The 18,479-nt window shown below is 46.8% G+C and overlaps 1 protein-coding gene and 2 long non-coding RNA genes across 6 annotated transcripts; 1 reads left to right on the forward strand and 2 right to left on the reverse strand.

Annotated features, from left to right (window-relative positions):
• Window positions 1-82: 82 nt before the first annotated feature.
• LOC130387932 (histone-lysine N-methyltransferase PRDM9-like) lies at window positions 83-2,912 on the reverse strand. The gene is made up of 7 exons (XM_056597225.1): window positions 2,804-2,912; window positions 2,076-2,206; window positions 1,333-1,476; window positions 1,172-1,236; window positions 779-969; window positions 243-388; window positions 83-211 (listed from the first exon to the last, which is right to left on the reverse strand). Exons 1-7 carry the CDS (start codon window positions 2,901-2,903, stop codon window positions 83-85), a joined length of 906 nt encoding a protein of 301 aa, XP_056453200.1. The 5' UTR covers window positions 2,904-2,912.
• Window positions 2,913-3,258: 346 nt separating this feature from the next.
• Window positions 3,259-4,573, forward strand: LOC130388087 (uncharacterized). Of its 2 annotated transcripts, XR_008896378.1 has the most exons (4): window positions 3,259-3,400; window positions 4,076-4,133; window positions 4,405-4,455; window positions 4,534-4,573. It is a non-coding gene; the product is annotated as an uncharacterized LOC130388087 (long non-coding RNA). The 2 variants fall into 2 exon arrangements; XR_008896377.1 differs by lacking the exon at window positions 4,534-4,573 and having other exon boundaries at window positions 3,263-3,400; window positions 4,405-4,511.
• Window positions 4,574-7,980: 3,407 nt separating this feature from the next.
• On the reverse strand, window positions 7,981-9,141 carry LOC130387817 (uncharacterized). 3 transcript variants are annotated; one of them, XR_008896352.1, is made up of 4 exons: window positions 9,051-9,141; window positions 8,744-8,803; window positions 8,300-8,417; window positions 7,981-8,110 (listed from the first exon to the last, which is right to left on the reverse strand). It is a non-coding gene; the product is annotated as an uncharacterized LOC130387817 (long non-coding RNA). The 3 variants fall into 3 exon arrangements; XR_008896353.1 differs by lacking the exon at window positions 9,051-9,141 and adding an exon at window positions 8,956-9,046; XR_008896351.1 differs by lacking the exon at window positions 9,051-9,141 and having other exon boundaries at window positions 8,744-9,044.
• Between the last annotated feature and the right edge of the window lie 9,338 nt (window positions 9,142-18,479).

Below are 18,479 nucleotides of genomic sequence, written 5' to 3' on the forward strand. Positions count from 1 at the left end.
AGTTCACCAGATAGACTAAATGTTTCCCCACACTGTTTACAGTGGTATGGTTTCTCTCCCATGTGGATGCGCTGGTGAACCTTCAGACCATCAGAGTGACTAAAGGTTTTACTGCACTTCTCACATCTGTGGCGTCCGGCTCCTTCTGCTGGAATCTGGCTTGTGCTTTGGACGGTTCCCCGGGAGGCTCCGATTGGTTCTTGATAGGAGGCTGCGACGTATGGGAGGAGCCTAGGCTCCACCTTGATTTCCCCACTCCTCAGCAGTCGGCCGTACAGGTCGCCATGGCTCCTCTTCACGTGTTTGTGGAGGAAGATCTGAGACGTGTAGGAGTACGGACACTCGGGACAGGGGAAAGCCTGTGCTGGTGTCAGCTGGGATCTCCCTCCTAGGAGAAAGAGAGAGTCATGTGTATTTTATTTTTGAGAGTGCTGCTGATGGCTGGTTTAAGCAGCCTCACCTGGCCAGAGTCAGGTGGTTTAGGCTTTGGGGCTTGATAAGGCTGCACATCCTAATCAAGCATACCTGAATTTGTATAATTGGATTGTTTTTTTGAAACCTCCATGGTACTGCATATTTCCCATTTAGACATTGTTCCAAGTAAGAATATTTTTCTATTATGTTGTCATCTTTTGTTTACTATTTCCTGCATAATTTCTTCACTGCTTTGTTAATGTAGATGTTTATTGTCCAAGCTCTTTTGAATTAAAATGAGATGTGGTCATGAAGTGCCGCATAGAAACCAAACCCTGATAGAAAGACAGACTTGAAGGCAGACCTTTAGTAGAGCTCTTGTTGTTCCACAGTCTATCAAATCCGATTCCCAGATGTCTGGCGTATTCGTCCCCATACCAGACCAAGAGCTCTGCTCCTGAAGTCACGAGGCCACAGGAGCGATACAGAATCCCTCCTTTGTGCTGAAACGCTATTAGGTTCTGTTCCTCTTCATTACGAGCACAATTGACGTACCTAACACACAGACAGGTACGTCAACACACCTTTACAGTGTATCTTCTGCATATGTCATAGCAACACAGAAAATATTGTGGATCTAATCAGATAACAGACATGGAGAAATATAAATGTTATCAATCAAGTAAGAAAATTGTAAGTAAGAAAATTGTGAACATTATTCATGCAGTAGATGGTATAAAAGTGAATAGGGTCCTACCTCATCCAGTTAGAAAGTGTCTCTCTCTTTGCATCAATGTAATCATTGTGTCTGCTATTGTAGATCTGGAGAAATGTGTTAATCAGACTCTATGCCATCCAATAAACACACAAGCACACACACAAGACTAGATCAAAATAAATGAATACAAACACACTGACCTCCCAGGAGTATCCACTCTCCAGGGCTCCCTCTTCATCTGTCCTGTGTCCTTCGTAGGGTCCAAAGTGTGTTCCAATGGGAAGGCCACCGTCTCCACAGTAAAACACCCCTAGACCGGCCCCAGGGATCCCAGAATCTCTGATCTACCCCACATGAGATAGAGATGGAGAGAGGAGGAGAGTCGTACAGTGAGAGGAATACATAGAGGGAGGGAGGGGTGGAGGAGGGAGGAGAGATAGAATACAAGAGAGGTAGAGGAGAGCGAGATGGAGACACATGGAGAAGAGAGATGTAGAGAGAATGAGGCAGGGAGAGACAAAGAGAGGTGAGAGGAATGGAGAGAGGAAGAGAGGTGGTGAGATGGAGGGGGGGGAGAGGAAGATAAGATATGATAAGAAATGAATGGAGATGAGTAGTTGGGAAACAAGTGAGAAAGAGAGAGATTTAGACAGGAAGAGGGAGGGAGGAAAGGAAAGAGGGGGTTGGGACAGGGGGGGAGTTCAGAGAGGGAGTCACAAAGAGGGGCAGATAGAGGGACATGGGGGGAGAGAGGGAGAGATAGACGGAAAGCACGATTCAGGAAGAAGAACCATTGGGGGAGAGATATATCCATCTGCTTTGGCAATATAACTGTTCACATTACTGTTTTTATATACATTAGCTGGGAAATGTATTGAACAATGAATGTTATACCGTCTCATTGGACGGGGAGAACTTTGTTGTGTTAAAGTACGACATATACCTCAAACCCAGCGCGCAGCGTCTTCTTGGCTCGGTCTTTCTCTCTGACAGCAACGGGGCGATCAGCCACGAAGACGATAGGACCGTGGACCTCGCACTCTTCGAGGAAGAAAGTCCTACACTCATCACAGACTGGAGAGTTCATTTATTTATAACGTCCAAGAGAGCTTCAGCTACAAATCTATATTAAATAGACAGAAACAGGAAGATTAAAAATTGGTTTGTGAATGAAAAAGAGGTGGGGAAAAAGAGGTGGGGAGAGAGAGACAGAGACAGAGAGAGAGACAGAGACAGAGACAGAGACAGAGACAGAGACAGAGACAGACAGAGAGAGAGACAGAGACAGAGACAGAGACAGAGACAGAGACAGAGACAGAGACAGAGACAGAGACAGACAGAGAGAGAGACAGAGACAGAGAGAGAGACAGAGACAGAGACAGAGACAGAGACAGACAGAGAGAGAGACAGAGACAGAGACAGAGACAGAGACAGAGACAGAGACAGACAGAGAGAGAGACAGAGACAGAGAGAGAGACAGAGACAGAGAGAGAGAGAGACAGAGAGAGAGAGAGAGAGAGAGAGACAGAGACAGAGACAGAGACAGAGACAGAGACAGAGAGAGAGACAGAGACAGAGAGAGAGAGAGAGAGAGACAGAGACAGAGACAGAGACAGAGACAGAGACAGAGACAGAGACAGAGACAGAGACAGAGTGAGTGAGCCCTCTTACAGAAGTAGTCGTCATCCTTAGGTACTTCCGGTTCTTGGTAGTTAACTCTGAGAACATTTCTCAGGTTCGTCTCTCTTGAATAAACACTTGAGCCCTTCATATGTTCATGGAGAACTGACACACACACACACACACACACACACACACACACACACACACACACACACACACACACACACACACACACAGACACACTCACACACACACAGACACGCACACACACATACAGACACAAAAGAAGCAGTGATGTGTACAGCAGCACCACCTGTGTCTGTATGTATAGCAATGTACTCAGTAAAATAGTATTTAAGTATGAGTGGTTTACCAAGAGACGCCAGAACCAAAGAGAAGGGTCCAGCTGCAGGCTTGGGCGTTCCCGTCATGACACAAAAACGCCCATCGGGCGTTTCCGTCATGACACAAAAACGCCCATCAGGCGTTCCTGTAGCGTTTCATCCTTTGGTTTCATCGATCAATCAAGAAGAGGTGAGTGAGTTTCGCAAGGCATGCTGGGTATGCTACCCTTCCTTTTTTGGCGGTTTTACCTCGTAGTAACTTTCCAGAAAAACGAAAGGGTTATGATGAGAGATTATGTCAGTAAGTATGATATTGTTTATTTGACAACATTGGCTGTGAAGTATTCTCATTTAAATCACTGATAAGCTGTGGTATCGTTGTATCCGAATTCGAATCCGATGTAAATACTCGTGACAAGCATGGTTCGGTAGCAGCGAATGCTATGCTATCTCGTCCATAAACGTAGCATATAATAGCCAGAAATCAGCAACGTTTAAGACGGTTTGTAGGTAGAGGGTAAAGTTTGCAGGGAAGGCTTTGCCGATTATTTTACTGTGAGGTTAACATTACCAAAGTACATTGTTAAGTTGGATGTTAAGGTGTCAGCTGGCATGGTAAGAGGCATGAAATCGCGGCCACTCTGCTTCGTTGTGGTGACACACGCATCGGATTAAACTGTGCATGTAAACGTACTAGTACGTCTAAACTAACTAGTATGTTTACATGCATGGCATATCAGAGAATTCTGTCAGTTCGGTCGCGGCGCAACGAATGAATAAAGATCGTTAGCACTCTGAAAAACAGATGACAGATGTGCCCTTAGTCACTACTTTATTACCTCGTTGATGACCAACGTTTAGGAAAACATGTACTTTTAATTCACCCTTGGGTGAAATCGAAGCTTAGTGTGTACTGAATGGGTGTTGATGATGATGCATATGAATTGCAACTTACACGTCTTCCAAACCTTTTCAGTACCCTGGCACATGCTTTGTCCAATGGACCATGGAAGGGACTTTACTTGGCTGACGAGGTAAAACGTGTGGCTGGCGCACGATTCATTGCATCTCGTAGAGTAGCATTCACTGGTAGACAGGCAGGCCTCTAGATTGTTTATTATGATTTAATGAAGTGTTCCTATGTGACGCTCATGGGCCCTGGTTGCTGCTAAATGCTTGTTGAAAGTGCATTGTGCACTTTTTGTATGTAGCTACAAAATGAGGGTGGATATCACTTTATAGTTTATAGGCATTATATACTAATAAGAATCATTGACAAATCACATTCCCCTTTTACCACCACAGGACGCACCTCACCAGTATCAGAGCAACAGCTGTGGGGTGTTTATGCTGATGGTGAGATGCATTATTTTCAGAAATGATGACTGATGACTAGTTTGCAAAACTACTAACTCATTTGTATGTTAATTTCAGTACGCAATGTATTCTACCCTCAAAAGCAATATGATTTCAGTCAGGTGACTTCTCTAGTTAGGAGTACTCCCAGTTTTTTTAATGTGGGTAGGTGCTAGAGCTGTACGGTATGGACTAAAATGTACATCACGGTAGGGCTGGGCGATAACGATTATTAATCGCGATAAATCTCACGTCGATTACGGCGATAAGCATTAGACATAAATGCTCGATATGAAAAAAAGGTTTTTTTTTGTTGTTTTTTTAAACAACATTTCTGATGTGGATTTACCTGACAGCCAATGCGGCAGAAATAAACAAAATAGTCAGATCGCAGTTTTGCGGTTAATGCCTAAGTACACGCCCATTACCTGGTGCACACACACACACACACACACACACACACACACACACACACACACACACACACACACACACACACACACACACACACACACACACACACACACACACACACACACACACACACACAGCCTATCAACAACAATGAAAATAAGAGAAAAGAAAAAATATATATATATATTTTTTTTTATATTATATATCGTGATTAATATCGATATCGAAAAAAAAAATCGTGATAATATTTTTTGCAATATCGCCCAGCCCTATATCACGGTAAGATTTGAGGAATAGACGGTAACGGTATTATATCACGGTATGTTAATTGTATCTTCTAATTTCGATATAAATGCCTCTGAAGGGGGAAAAATACTGGAAAGGCATCAAAACCACATCAAAAAAATTAAATTAAAGTTACTTCCATCTCTGAAAAACACTAATGTTTAATAGTATGGATTTGTTTCTCCACTTGCTTGCAGACCTTGCCGTATAGTTTTGGCATCTCAATTTGGCTGAAGTGTGTGCGGGCATGTAACGCGTACCTGGGATCGAGTGTTTTGACCATCTCTTTAAAGCCCTTTCTATCGACATTTTGACATTTTCGTACACCCCTAGTAGGTACCTTACCTCCTAGCAACAATACGTCTAAGGTTATACATCGTGCTGGTGTCATTAATACCCTTAATCCATGAGTCTGCTGTCACACGGACATGAAGCAGGTCTCGTACCATAGAGGACAGGACATGGTAAGGCTGCTGAAGGTGATGTGTGCTGTTTTATACCTGTACAGAAACTGCATCTGACGTACTGGGCTGTTGTAGAGACCCCTGTCTGACTGTTGGTGGCTTCCACACTCGAGCACCTGCTGACATAACTGGCTTTAGGTTAGGATGTAACCTGCTAACTATTACCAACTGACTATATGAGTTAGGATGTGACCTATTAACTACAACAAATAGACCATATGTAAGGATGTACTATATTAACTATGACTAACTGACTAAAAGGTAGCTTAGAAGCTATTAACAACCGAGGCAGTATAAAACCTATTACTATTAACTTACTATAAGGTAGTATTTAACTTTCTGACTTACGATAAATTAATATTTAACCAAATAACTACTTGTTGACTAGGGGTGCAACGGATCAAAAAACTCACGGTTCGGATCGTTCCGCGGATCAGAGTCACGGATCGGATCATTTTTCGGATCAGCAAAAAAAAAAAAAAAATAGCGTTTGTGATTGCTTTAGCCCGGTCTGATTGTGGAAGAAGGGGCTGCTTAAATGCCGCGGTGATGAGCGGTTGTTGAGCCGCTTTCGGTTTCACTCCTGTCAGTGAAACACCGGGGTGATGTCGCTGTAAATGCGTGGCCATGCTCGATGTGTTTTTCTTTATGTTAGCAATCGCTATGTCAGCTACGTGTTACGTCTGTGTGGTAACCTAGGCGACCGGTTTGTGTGGCAGCGCGAGTATATGGAAACAGACGTAGCACTGGAGGCAGCAGTTATCGTTACAGTAGTCACCGAAGTCTAGCCTACTTTTATTTTCCATGCCCACTGTTCTTCATGTTGTACGCTGAGGACAATAAATCACAACGAGCCATAGGACTGTTTGCTTATTGAAAAGGGAACTGTTGCAGACTTTTACCCAGAGCGTGTTAAGTAGCTCTGTCCCTGGAACTATAGCAGGAATGGTTACGGCTGTGTGTGGACTGAACATGCGCAATTTTTTTTTTTTTTCATAAATCAATCCGCGGATCATGCGTGTGCCGAACCGAAATAGATGATCCGAACGGATCACGGATCAATGATGATCCGTTGCACCCCTATTGTTGACTCTAAGTAAGGAAGTATCCTACTCACTACTAACTGACTAAAAAGGTAGTATAAGCTACTAACAACCAATGAAGGATAAAACCTAACTTACATACTATATCTGACTAACTATAAGTAAGGATGTATGCTACTAACTGACTATTAGGGCTTTGACTTTTGCCCAAAAATCATATTCGAAGTTTGTTTGTTTATTAATATTCAAATATATTTGAATATTTATTAATAATATTTTGACCATTAAATGCCTTCAGTAAGACCTGGGCTGAATCCGAATACTTAGTACATACTATTTCGGTCTACAACTATGCGTAGACCGCCTCTGAACGCTTCCGAACACCGCCGAAACTCCACCGGATGTTTGGAGATGACGTATCTCCCCTCAGATGCCGGCAAGTTTACCTTGATAAATTACCTGTTTTCCGTCTTGTCATCGTTGCTATTAAATTAAAAATGTCCCTTTTTACTTAATTACTTACTTTACTTTTTTACTCTTTTTAATGACTCTTTTTTTCGCCGCTTTCTACAACGTCTTTCTAAGCCGCTGTTGGCAGCCATCTCTTCTTCGTTCGTTACCAGATTCCGGTTGCATTGTGGGATAGTGTAGTGACCTACCGTAGTACTGAGCCTTCGGACGCGCTATATTTGTGGCGTACTAGAAATTGCATACTATAAGTATGAGTATTCGGATTAAGCCCTGGATTGGGCTTTGCGAGGTTTGTTTACCGGCGATGCTATGGTTACCGGTCTTGCGTGTTCCAACGGTTTATTAGGTTTCTAATAAATCGCTGTCTAATCAATACTTCATTCACTGCCTCTTCCGTGGTCATTACAATATTATGAACAGACTGCGTCGGGTTCTCTGACGTCTCTCCCTCTTGGCCTGCCCATAACAGGTTTGAATATTAAGTGCTGCCTAATATTCGTTCGAATTTTGATTTATTTTTTGATATTCGAATTACATTCGAATAACGAAGTTCGGAGTCAAAACCCTACTGACTATAAAGTAGTATATAAACGACTCACTTCAACTAACTGACTAAAATGGGTAATATAACTTGCTAATTTACTATGAGGTACAACCTATTATTAAAAATGTTTATTACAGGTTTTCCTTTTTTCAGATGCAATAAAATCCCTTTAAATCAATAAAACCCCTTTTTGTTGCTATATCTTTGGTCAAATGATTAAGCAGTATATGCAGGCTAATGTATCTTCAGGGCTTTGAAAGGGATAATGTTCACTGAACATTACCCCTTCCAGAAATGTCTTGTAAATGTCTTTGTACCGGTCAATCCAGAGGTCCAGAGCTGCTCCTCCTCAGAGTCCGTCTCTTCAGGTGAGCAGACTCTCACCTGGCCGGGCTTCTCTCTCCTCATGAAGGCTGGAGCCACAAAGGACAGGCCTGACACACACACACACACACACACACACACACACACACACACACACACACACACACACACACACACACACACACACACACACACACACACACACACAAAAGAAGCAGTGATGTGTACAGCAGCACCACCTGTGTCTGTATGTAGAGCAATGTACTCAGTAAAATAATATTTAAGTATGAGTGGTTTACCAAGAGACGACATAACCAAATGGTTTTCCTTGATCTGCAGGAATCTTTTTTTCTCTGCCATACAGAGGCGGTTCCATTTTGTTGTGGAAAAGTAGGCCCTGATATCCGCAAAGTCCTCCTTCACCACAAACAGACAACATAATGTCCAATACTGTTCATCTACAACCTTACCACTTCGTAGATAAACAACCTTAACTACAACCGTAACACATTCTAGGTAATACTGAATATATCAAAGTCAACAGTTGCTACAGAGCAGCCAATTAACTGTTGTAAATCCCACATATTTTGCATCAATAAAGTAATATCGTTCTCCTAAATTGTCATTCTCTCCATGGAGGGTCCCTTTCATGAACACATTGGTCTCATCTGATCGTATTTAATGGTGATTAACTCACCAATGTTGCATGAACAGATGTTTAAAGTATTGATATGGTGTCTCACCTCCTCCACTGAGTGACTCATCTGACTGGTAGGCCTACAGCTTGAGTCCAGATCAATCGTCTAACAATGAAACATAATCAGAGCATCTGGGGTAAATATCGACGGCTAACATTCCTTTGCTAAGTTAATAAGAGTTACTTAACGTTGGTTAGTGAATTGGCGCTGACTAGTCAACACGATGATTGGAGGGATTCTGACCATAAATCACTTACGTCCTCCACTTATGCTTAGTTATGTAAGCCATTAAATGATATAATAACCAAACAAGTTTAGAATATAATACATTTCAGAGCATAATATGCCTTACCACATGCACTTGAATGGCACAAAAATGGAGATCCGAGATTCTATTGTTCAGTTGATTCGGCCCCAAACTGAGAAGAAGCGGGAAAACTTGGGCGAAGTCCCGCCCCTTCTGTTGGAGCCCACGGCACATATGTACGATGTGTATAAAATGGACAACGGATTCAAAAATGGCGCCTATTCATTCCTATGTAAACTGCTCAGTGGCGCAGGGCACAAGCCCCCAGGAGCACTGCATACTTCCGCAATCCACCAGTGCTCAGCGGCCAAGCCTGGTATTGCAGCTGTTTAAGCGGGCTGTTGATGGGTCCCTCAAATCATGGGGCCCAGAAGTAGATATCTCCGTTCACTCCAATAGACCCTTTTACTGTTTGTAAACAATGATGACGTAGAACGCATGCGCGCGCAGTCAGGCAACAGAAGTATGGCAGAGATCAACAGCTTGTCAAGCTATGCAAGGGAATTATCAACACAAGATCGCAAATTTTACTTCAACAACTTGACTTTGACAAATGGTGTCCGACTTCCAGATCCGTGTACTATTAATGAGTGGGTTGAAGACGTCAACAAGTGGCCGAATATACAGTGGCCAGATATATATACGTACTTAATAGAGAAACCGAGCGTGTACACCAGAGAGAAATTACGAGCCTATAAGTCACTGGATGCTTATGAATACGTTGTCTGTGGTCATGTACAGAACGTCAAATACCATGACATAGACTCTGAGTTTTGTGTGGTGAAATCAGAAATCCTCCCTAGTCAAAGACAAGGACACAAGACAACAATGTATGAGGCTTGGGTTATAATCTTAAATGGTTGTGATCCTGTCGGAATCCTATAAAACTTTAGTCCGCCGGTGGAATATCGATTCTGACAACCATATACGCAACAACCAGACATTTTAATGCTGGAAACTGTTTTTTATCCACTTTTAAACTCTTGCTAGCCAGTTGCTACCTCGTGTGTGAGTCAGAACGACTGGGAAACAACCCCACTTCTGTTGCCGGCCTGCGCACGCAACTATTTGATGACGTTGGCTGTAAAAGGGTCTATAGAGTGGCGAAGTCACGCCCCTTCCGGTAGAGCTCATGGGACCTATGAGATCGAAAAATATGAATGGGTGTCAATGGAGAGAAAATAATTATTTTCTGGTCCCAGTCTTTATATGCCCTGTATTACACATATGTTGTTTGTGGATTTAAATGATAATTTTTTCAAAAATTTTGAAGTTTGATAATTTTAGGCTTTATGTGAGGCCGCTTTGTGAACACAGCTCTTCGCTGCTCTCGACGCATATGATATACGTCACCACACCCGCACTTGGAACTCGGCACAGAGATGGCACATAGAGATGGCACATAACTAAAACTCTCCACGTGCCCCGACTTATAGTGGTTTCTATGCTTTTATCCTCGCCTTGAAAAAAAGTGGTGAAGTGGAGCAGAGAGATCGCCATCTCTGTGCCGAGTCCCAAGTGCGGGTGTGGTGACGTATATCACATGAAGCATCCTTATTTGCATTATCTATACATTTTAAATTACATATATACAATAGGGAAGAGGAAGCAGCAGGTGAGTAGGGGATGGGAGATGAATGAGGCCGGACACGGGATGGTGGAGAACGATAAAAAACGAATAAAATAAATTAAATTGATGGCCTAGATAAAGGGGGAAGTCGCAGGAAGGGTCAATGGGGAGCCGGGAGGGTAAATGAATAAATTGGTGAAAGTAGGGGGGCCGTAAGGTCGAATTAAACCGCAATAAAAATATAGCGTGTAAACAATGTTATTTTTGTACGTTGTACTACCATCAAACATCCAGGAGATGGAGCATGGAGAACCGTGGTGTTATAATGAATTTGGGTTACCAACAGGGGGTGCTAAGTGACTCCAAACCATATTAATGTTGGAGATCCAAGATGGCGGCCTCCGTGGGCAGAAACGTAAACAAAACATTAAATAAGAGCGGTATTAGGGGTCACAAAAATCCAAATGTGTGACGATAAATAGTAAAAGTAGAACACGAAACGAACAAGCGGAGAAAAAAACACATAAAGCTACAAATTGAGCCGAAAAACTTAAAAGAGTTCGGACCAAAATGGCCGCAGAGTGTTTTCGTTCCCCGTGGTCAGCAGGTGTCGCCAAATAGACCAAAACCATGCGTTCCTATTAAAACAGTGGGTCAAATCAATGTACTGTCGAGGTTTGAAGAGTACATTAAAGCACTTTTATGGAATGATGTGGTAACGTGATCGCTTGAATAAATAAGAATGGCAGGGAAGGGGGGGGCACAGGACATCAATAGAATAATTACACAGGGTGCATTTGGAAACCATATTAAAAGTAATATTGTTTGTAAATAGGAATGTAGGAAAAATAAAAAATAGGGGGACGAAGGGGGGCTGGGGCAGGGGGGCAGAATAAACACAAACACATGGTAAGAAAAATAAGAAAGGGGGATCCTTTGTGGGGGGCCGGGGTGGAGGTCATGTAAGGGGGCCTTTGGGGGGTAGGGAAGGGAGAGGTTGGGGTTAGGGTCAGGGGTGGGAGAGGTTAGGTTTAGGGCCAGGGGGCGGGGTCAGGGTAAGGGCTAGGTAAGGGAGGGGGTCGGGGTTAGGGTAAGGGGTGGGAAGGGTTAGGTTTAGGACCGGGAGAGGGTCGGGGTTAGGGTTAGGGTCAGGTGAGGGAGAGGGTTAGGGTTAGGACAGTCAGCAATTAACGACGCCACGGTGGCGTCGCTGGCACGGGCCATCATCAGGCTGCTCCCCAGGGGTCCCCGACCCACCCCAACGTTCAAACCAAGGGGTTGCATGGTCCCCAGCCTGTCAATCCAAATCCTCTCAGACCTGCGCCGTTGGGCGGCAGACCAGAAGGGGTTGGCTTCTAGCACCGACGCGGAAAGGGCCAGCCATCCGTGTTGTATAAAATGCACAACCAAGGGTAGGTGAGCGTCTCTTTTATGTTTGATATTATGTCGGTGCTGGTGGAAGCGGACACGTACTGTGTTTCCTGTTTCTCCTACGTATTGGAGTTCACAAGTGAGACAGCGGATCAGGTAGACACAGTTCTTCGTATTGAGGCCTGAGTGCCGTTCAGTGGGGAGAACATTCCCATTGTTTTGGTTCCGGGCCAACGGAATAAAATTATAAAAATACGAGAGTCTAGTGACTCTGGGCTCCGACAAGGGGCGCAGTTTGGCCCTCACCAGGAGGTCTCTAATATTTTTGTTTCTCCTGTAGGTGGCGATGATGCCATAACCCGGAAGGTAAGTGGTCGTGTCGATGAGATGTTGGAAGTTCGACCTGACCAGTCGGGTCAGGCGAGCGGACGAGGTGGAGGAGGTCGTGATAAAGGGGATGCGTTGCCCCTCGAGAGGAGGACGTGTGAGTTTAAAGGTTTTAAGGGAGAGACGGCGGGCCGATCGTGAATATCCCCTAAGGGCGAGGGCGTCAAACAGAATTTTAACTGCTTCCCAGAAGTCTGCAGTTCTGGAGCATATGCGCTCAAAGCGCAGGAGTTGCGGTTTAAGGAGCCCCGCGAACGTGTGCCTAGGGTGGAAGCTGTGTAAGAGCGCGTGTGTGTCTGTGGGCTTAAAGAAAACGTTCACGTCTAACATGAGGGACGTCATGCACTGTGGGCCTTTGAACGTGGTGGTATCGAGAAAATCAACAGAGGAAAAATGTTTGCATGATTTGAGAGTAATGGACGGATCGTGCGTGTTTAGGATGTTTAGAAATTGATCGAATTCCGATTCAGAGTGTTGCCAAACGCCCCATATGTCATCTAGATAACGCATGTATGATAGAGGTTGCAGAGGGCAGACGGCGAGCGCAGAGGCTTCCCACTGCGCCATATAGAGGTTTGCATACGAGGGGGCGAACTTCTTCCCCATAGCCGTGCCTTAGATTCGGAGAAAGAACTGATTGTCAAAGAGGAAATCATTTCTCGTGAGGTTTATCTCCAGCAAGCGAAGAAGTTAGTCGTCAGGGCGCGTGACGTCAGGACGCAGGTTAAAAGCATCACGCACGGCGCGCATGCCCCCAGCAATGTCTATATTAGTGTACAGACTGGCAACGTCCATAGTGAATAAGAAAGCGTGCCCAGGGATCCGAAGAGCACGGACCTTGGTGACGAAATCATAAGTGTCTTTTACGTAGCTTGCGTGTGAGATAGAAAGAGGGTAAAGATAGTGATCCAGGTACTCAGCCGTATGCTAGGTTTCACTGCTACAGTCCGAAACTATCGGGCGCCCCGGGGGGATCTTAAAGGGCTCACTCCAGGCCACAGGCTCTTTATGTATTTTTGGTAACATGTAGAAGAGCCTGGGCCTGGGTTGCGCGTCACCCAAGAGGTAGTCACGCTGCCCATAGGTGATGTACTTTTTTCTCCACAGGGAGTAAATCAAATCAACAATCATCGGGACGGTCTCAGTATATATGGGAGCCTCCAGTTTGGAGTAGTAGCGCGTGTCGTGCAGCTGCCTGTGGCCCTCCCATATATACTGAGACCTGTCCATGATGACAACAGCGCTGCCTTTATCGGCGGGCTTGATTACTATATTTTTGTTTTGAATTAGTTTGCGGAGAGCCTCCGACTCCTCAGGGAGGAGGTTAGCAGGGGCCCGGTTGATCCTGAAGGATTCGTGATAATAACGGAGGTCAGCATTGACCAAGCGCGCGACTTCTAACGGGATGTCATCCTCGGGTGGAACCCAGGAGGATTTGTATGTGAAGGGTCGTTTCTCCGACGGGGGGTGATCCCGGAAATAGACGGCTAGTTTAACCCTGCGGTGGTACTGTTGCATGTCCGAGCGGACCTGTTGGTACAACTCGGACGGGTCTATGTCGGTGGAGGGAATGAACGCGAATCCTTTATCCAAAACTGAGAATTGCGCCGCCGTAAGTAGGAAAGACGTAGAAAGGTTAATAACCGAGCGGTTCCCTCGAGGCGTGTCTCGGGACGCGGGAGCGCTCAGTTTAAATACCCGACCCATTGGTTAAAGAGGAGCGCTGCCGTGTCCCGAGACCAGTGGATGTTATCACGTTCGGTGACGAACGCCTGTCTGGGCAGCGTTGGGATCGACTCGTATCGAGTGGCGATGAAAGCATTTAACTTGGAGAGAAGCTCCTGCTCTCTGAACGGGAGCGCACGGGAATAGTTGACTTCAGGAATCAGGAGCGCAGCGTAAGGGAACGCGATACGTGCCCATTTAACAACGGTTTGGAGATTACGCACAAACGATTTCTCTAACTTGTTATTCCTTTCGTTTAAGCCGAAAGCCAGGACCAGTTTGCGGACCTTGGGGTTGATGGTGGTCTTGGCCATCACCGCGGAGGCATGACGGAACGACGCGCCAGGATAACCATCGATCTGGAGACCAGGTATGCTAAATTCAGCGAAGCGTGTGACGTTCGAGTCACCGAGAATGAGAAGCGGTTCCCTAGACTGTAAGTGCCACTCTTGGCATTTCTTACCCGTGCTTGGGTGTCGGGTGGGTCGAGCGAGGGTCACAGTCGGGGTGGAGAAGGAAGAGGCGGGGCTGGCGGGGTCCCGTGCGTCAGCCGGTGCGTCGTTTCTCTCCGGGTCGGCCCGGGCTAACCCATGCGGGGGTGTCGAGCCGGAGGGCGGTGGAGGAGGAGGAGGGGGAGGAAGAGGAGAAGAGGAAGGTCCGGGAGCGGGCATGGCTGCGACTCGTCGGCGGAGGCGGCTGGACGGGAGCCTGGTCCTTTGAGCCAACGGTGTGGTGCTCTGGAGAAGACCCGGGGGTGCAGGCCGTGGAGGAGAGGGGGTAAGGGGAACGGGAGAGGAAGAGGAGGGGGGGGGATGGGGGGGCACAGGGGCGGAGAAGAAGGAGAGGAGGAGAAGGCCAGCGAAAAGGTAGGCGACGGCAGCCTGGCCGGGGAGCGCCGTTCAGCAGGTCCTACCCCCACGTCGAGGGCCTCCGGACCGGGTCCAGGGGACCGGAGGCCGGGGGCAGGAGGCGGTGGTCCAGCAGGTAGGGTGAAGCGTGGCAGCACGGCTCCAGGGGCGGGTTGCGGGAACAGCTGGACCAGAGGGACCGGAACGTCCAGAACCTCTCTGAGGCGAGAGCGCAGCGCGCTCACCGTCTCCGGGCGCAGGCGTTGGCCGAAGTGGCGTTGAGCCCAGGCCTGCGGGGTCCGGCGGGGGGGGCTCGGAGCTCGGGCGGGATGGCGAGGAGCCCGACGTGTCTCAGGAGCGCGGCGATGGAGAGGCTCCTGCGCCTCACGGCGAGGAGGCGAGTAGGCCGGTCTGCGAGGAGGTGGGTAGGCCGGTCGGCGTGGAGGCGAGTAGGCCGGTCAGTGGGCCTCGGACCAACCCTCCTGGTGGTGACGGGTAGGCCCGTAGGGAGACCAGTCCCTGACGGGCCTCGCATGTTGCTCCCAACGTCTGGGAGACGGGTGGCGTGGGGCCCAGAGACGTTCGTGTCCGTGGTCGAAGTGATGGAAGCGGGCCTCCGGAGCAGGTGCAGCCCACGCGGAGAAATCCATCAGCGTCGGGGGGTAGTGGGGGTCCCGAGGAGTCCGCCTGCGACGTCCCCGTTGGACCAGGGTCCACTCACCGTCATCTTGAAGGTGGTTCGGTTGCATGTTTCTTTTCGAATAGTTCGAATTTGAATTAAAACGGAAAGTACCTAAGCTATACTGAAATAAACTAAACTGAACTGTAAGGTAATGAGACAAGTGCGATCCAGCCAATATCCGATTTTTTTGGAAATTAGGCTGCTGTGGGCATAGTACTACGTTTCGTCAATACAATGACTTCATCAGGTACAAATAGATAGCATAGAAACAGACCGTATAATGGAGAATCCAGACAAGCCCTGGTTACAGAGCACAAATGAGGGACAACGAAAACAAATACTTTTATACAGACATGTAGGAGGGAGGGGGGACTTGAGGTCTGGGGCAGAGACATCCAATAGGGGGCCAGGGCATCAAAACAATTTCAAATTTAAACATGAAAAGCCAATGGGGGGGGGTCAGGTGAAGAGCCAATGAGAGGTCAGGAGGGTAAACAACTTTAAAGTTTGAATTTGGGCCAATCAGGGGGTCGAATTTCAAAAGTAATGCTGAAGGAATGCAACATTATATCACTTTTGCTGTGTTTCTCCAGGGGCCGGTTGCACCAACTGGGCGTAAGCCTGGTCGTAACTACGCCTGGTCGTAACTTGGCGTTCTAAGTCCAACCTAACCGTTACGCCGGTTGCACCAACTGGGCTTAGCGTTCTTTTCACTAAGACCAGGCGTAAATCCTACGCCTGGTCAGGGGCAGGCGTAGAGTTGAAATTCCAGGCTGTTTCTATAGCAATTACATCCAATCCAATGCAGCTTTACCACCATCCTTGCAACGCTTCGCTAAACTGCATTTCAAAGCACAGCCGGCGATATGATCAGTGTTCACAGATCGACTGCCTGTCGGGAAGATATCGCTGGCCGATTAGTCCGTTCTCAACTTATAATCAGTTGTGAATGTTGTTTTAATTATGTTTATATGTTTTATATAGGCCGACACATTACACAAATCTCTCCTACAGAACCATTCCCGTCTAAATGCCTGCTCGTCGTAAACCAGACATTACAAATACATATTTTAATTATATTCGTTTGCAGTGTTTAATTGTTAGGCATTAACACAATTGATGAATGACAATGAGTGAACGAATGAATTATTTATTTCGGTGTCCAACAGCATGTCAAGTAAAATAGTAAACAGCTGTTGTCACGAGGTATCCTAGCAACGCGGTGATATGCGCATACCATGGAACCTTCACATGTATATATATATATATATGAAAAATAAAAAATAGGGGGACGGAGGGGGGGCCCTGGGGCTGGGGTGGGGGGGCAGAATGAACACACATACATGTTATGAAAAAAAAAAAATGGGGGGACGGAGGGGGGGCCCTGGGGCTGGGGTGGGGGGGGGGGCCAGAGTAAAAACACACACACATGTGGTATGAAAAATAAAAAATGGGGGATCCTTTGTTGGGGGGCGGGGGCTGGGATGGGGATCAGATGGGGGAGGGGGGTTAGGGTCAGGGGTAGGAGGGGTTATGTTTAGGATCAGGGGGGGGACCCGGGTTAGGGTTAGGGTCAGGTGAGGGAGGAGGTTAGGGTTAGGATAAGGGGTGGGAGAGGTTATGTTTAGGGCCAGAGGGGGTGGGGTTAGGGTGAGGGCTAGGTAAGGGAGGGGGTTGGGGTTAGGGTGGGAGGTGGGAGGGGTTAGGTTTAGGACCAGGGGGGGCGGGGTTAGGGTAAGGGCCAGGTGAGGGAGGGGGTTGGGGTTAGGGTGGGGGGTGGGAGAGGTTATGTTTAGGGCCAGGGGGGGCGGGGTTAAGGTCAGGGTCAGGTGAGGGAGAGGTTAGGATGGGGGCTAGGGGAAGAGGATAAAAACCATGATGAGGGCCCGGTCTGTGGTGGAGGCAGAAGGGGGGCGGGGCCATGTAGGCTGAGGTAAGGGCCAGGGCGAGGGGCACAGCTCTAAGGGAGGGGGCATTGAGGGAGGGGGGCACACACACTAACATGAAACATAAAACATCAAACATAAAGAACCAACGGCAGGTAGGTAATCTAAACGGGATCACACTTAATAAATGAACAATCCAATGCATGAACCTTACATCATGTAGAGGATAAAAGGTAAGTATGTACATAATAAAGCACAAGCAACACATAAGGTCATAGCACATAGATAGTCATAGAACAAGTATCAAACAGTGATGACCCTGAGGCGGTGCAGTCCATGTAACAGAGATCCCAGTGGGGTTCAAGGGAGAGCAGGCAATGGTGGCAGGGAGGGAAGGAGGTCCGAGGAGACTGTAGGAGGCACTGGCGGGTTAGGACAGTGTTAGGGTTAGGGTTGGGGTTAGGGTTAGGATTAGGGCGCTCCCTCATGCGCCATGCAGCAGTACATGGGACTATCATGTAGTCTCCCATGCACTACTACCATGTAACAGGAGGAGGGCACGGGCACAAGCAATTTAAATACGTTAAAAACCTTTGCTTCAATAAAATCAATAAAATAAATAAAATATGGGAGAAAGGTTATGTTTAGGAGGGGGGGAGGGAAGATGTTATGGTAAGGAACTGATGGAGTGGCTATGTTTTAGGAGAAAGGATGCTGGGGAAGTTATGATGAGGACCGGGACGGATGGAGGGGCGAGACCAATCATAATTTAGGCCAAACGGGGCTATGGAGGAAAGCCTAAAGATCCACCTTCTCTCAGCAGCTCTCCACTGGACCAGGGACCAACCGACATTGGTCTCTAGACCGGACAATGAAAAGTTGTTGATATGATGTGAGATGAAGTGAGTATACAGCCGTTTATCGATTGTTCCTTTCTGAATATGGTAAATGTGTTGGTATAACCTCTGTTTGATAGTAGCTCCCGTTTCGCCCACATAGATGATC

Source organism: Gadus chalcogrammus, chromosome 8 (genome assembly GCF_026213295.1).
Source record: "Gadus chalcogrammus isolate NIFS_2021 chromosome 8, NIFS_Gcha_1.0, whole genome shotgun sequence".
Lineage (NCBI taxonomy): Eukaryota > Metazoa > Chordata > Actinopteri > Gadiformes > Gadidae > Gadus > Gadus chalcogrammus.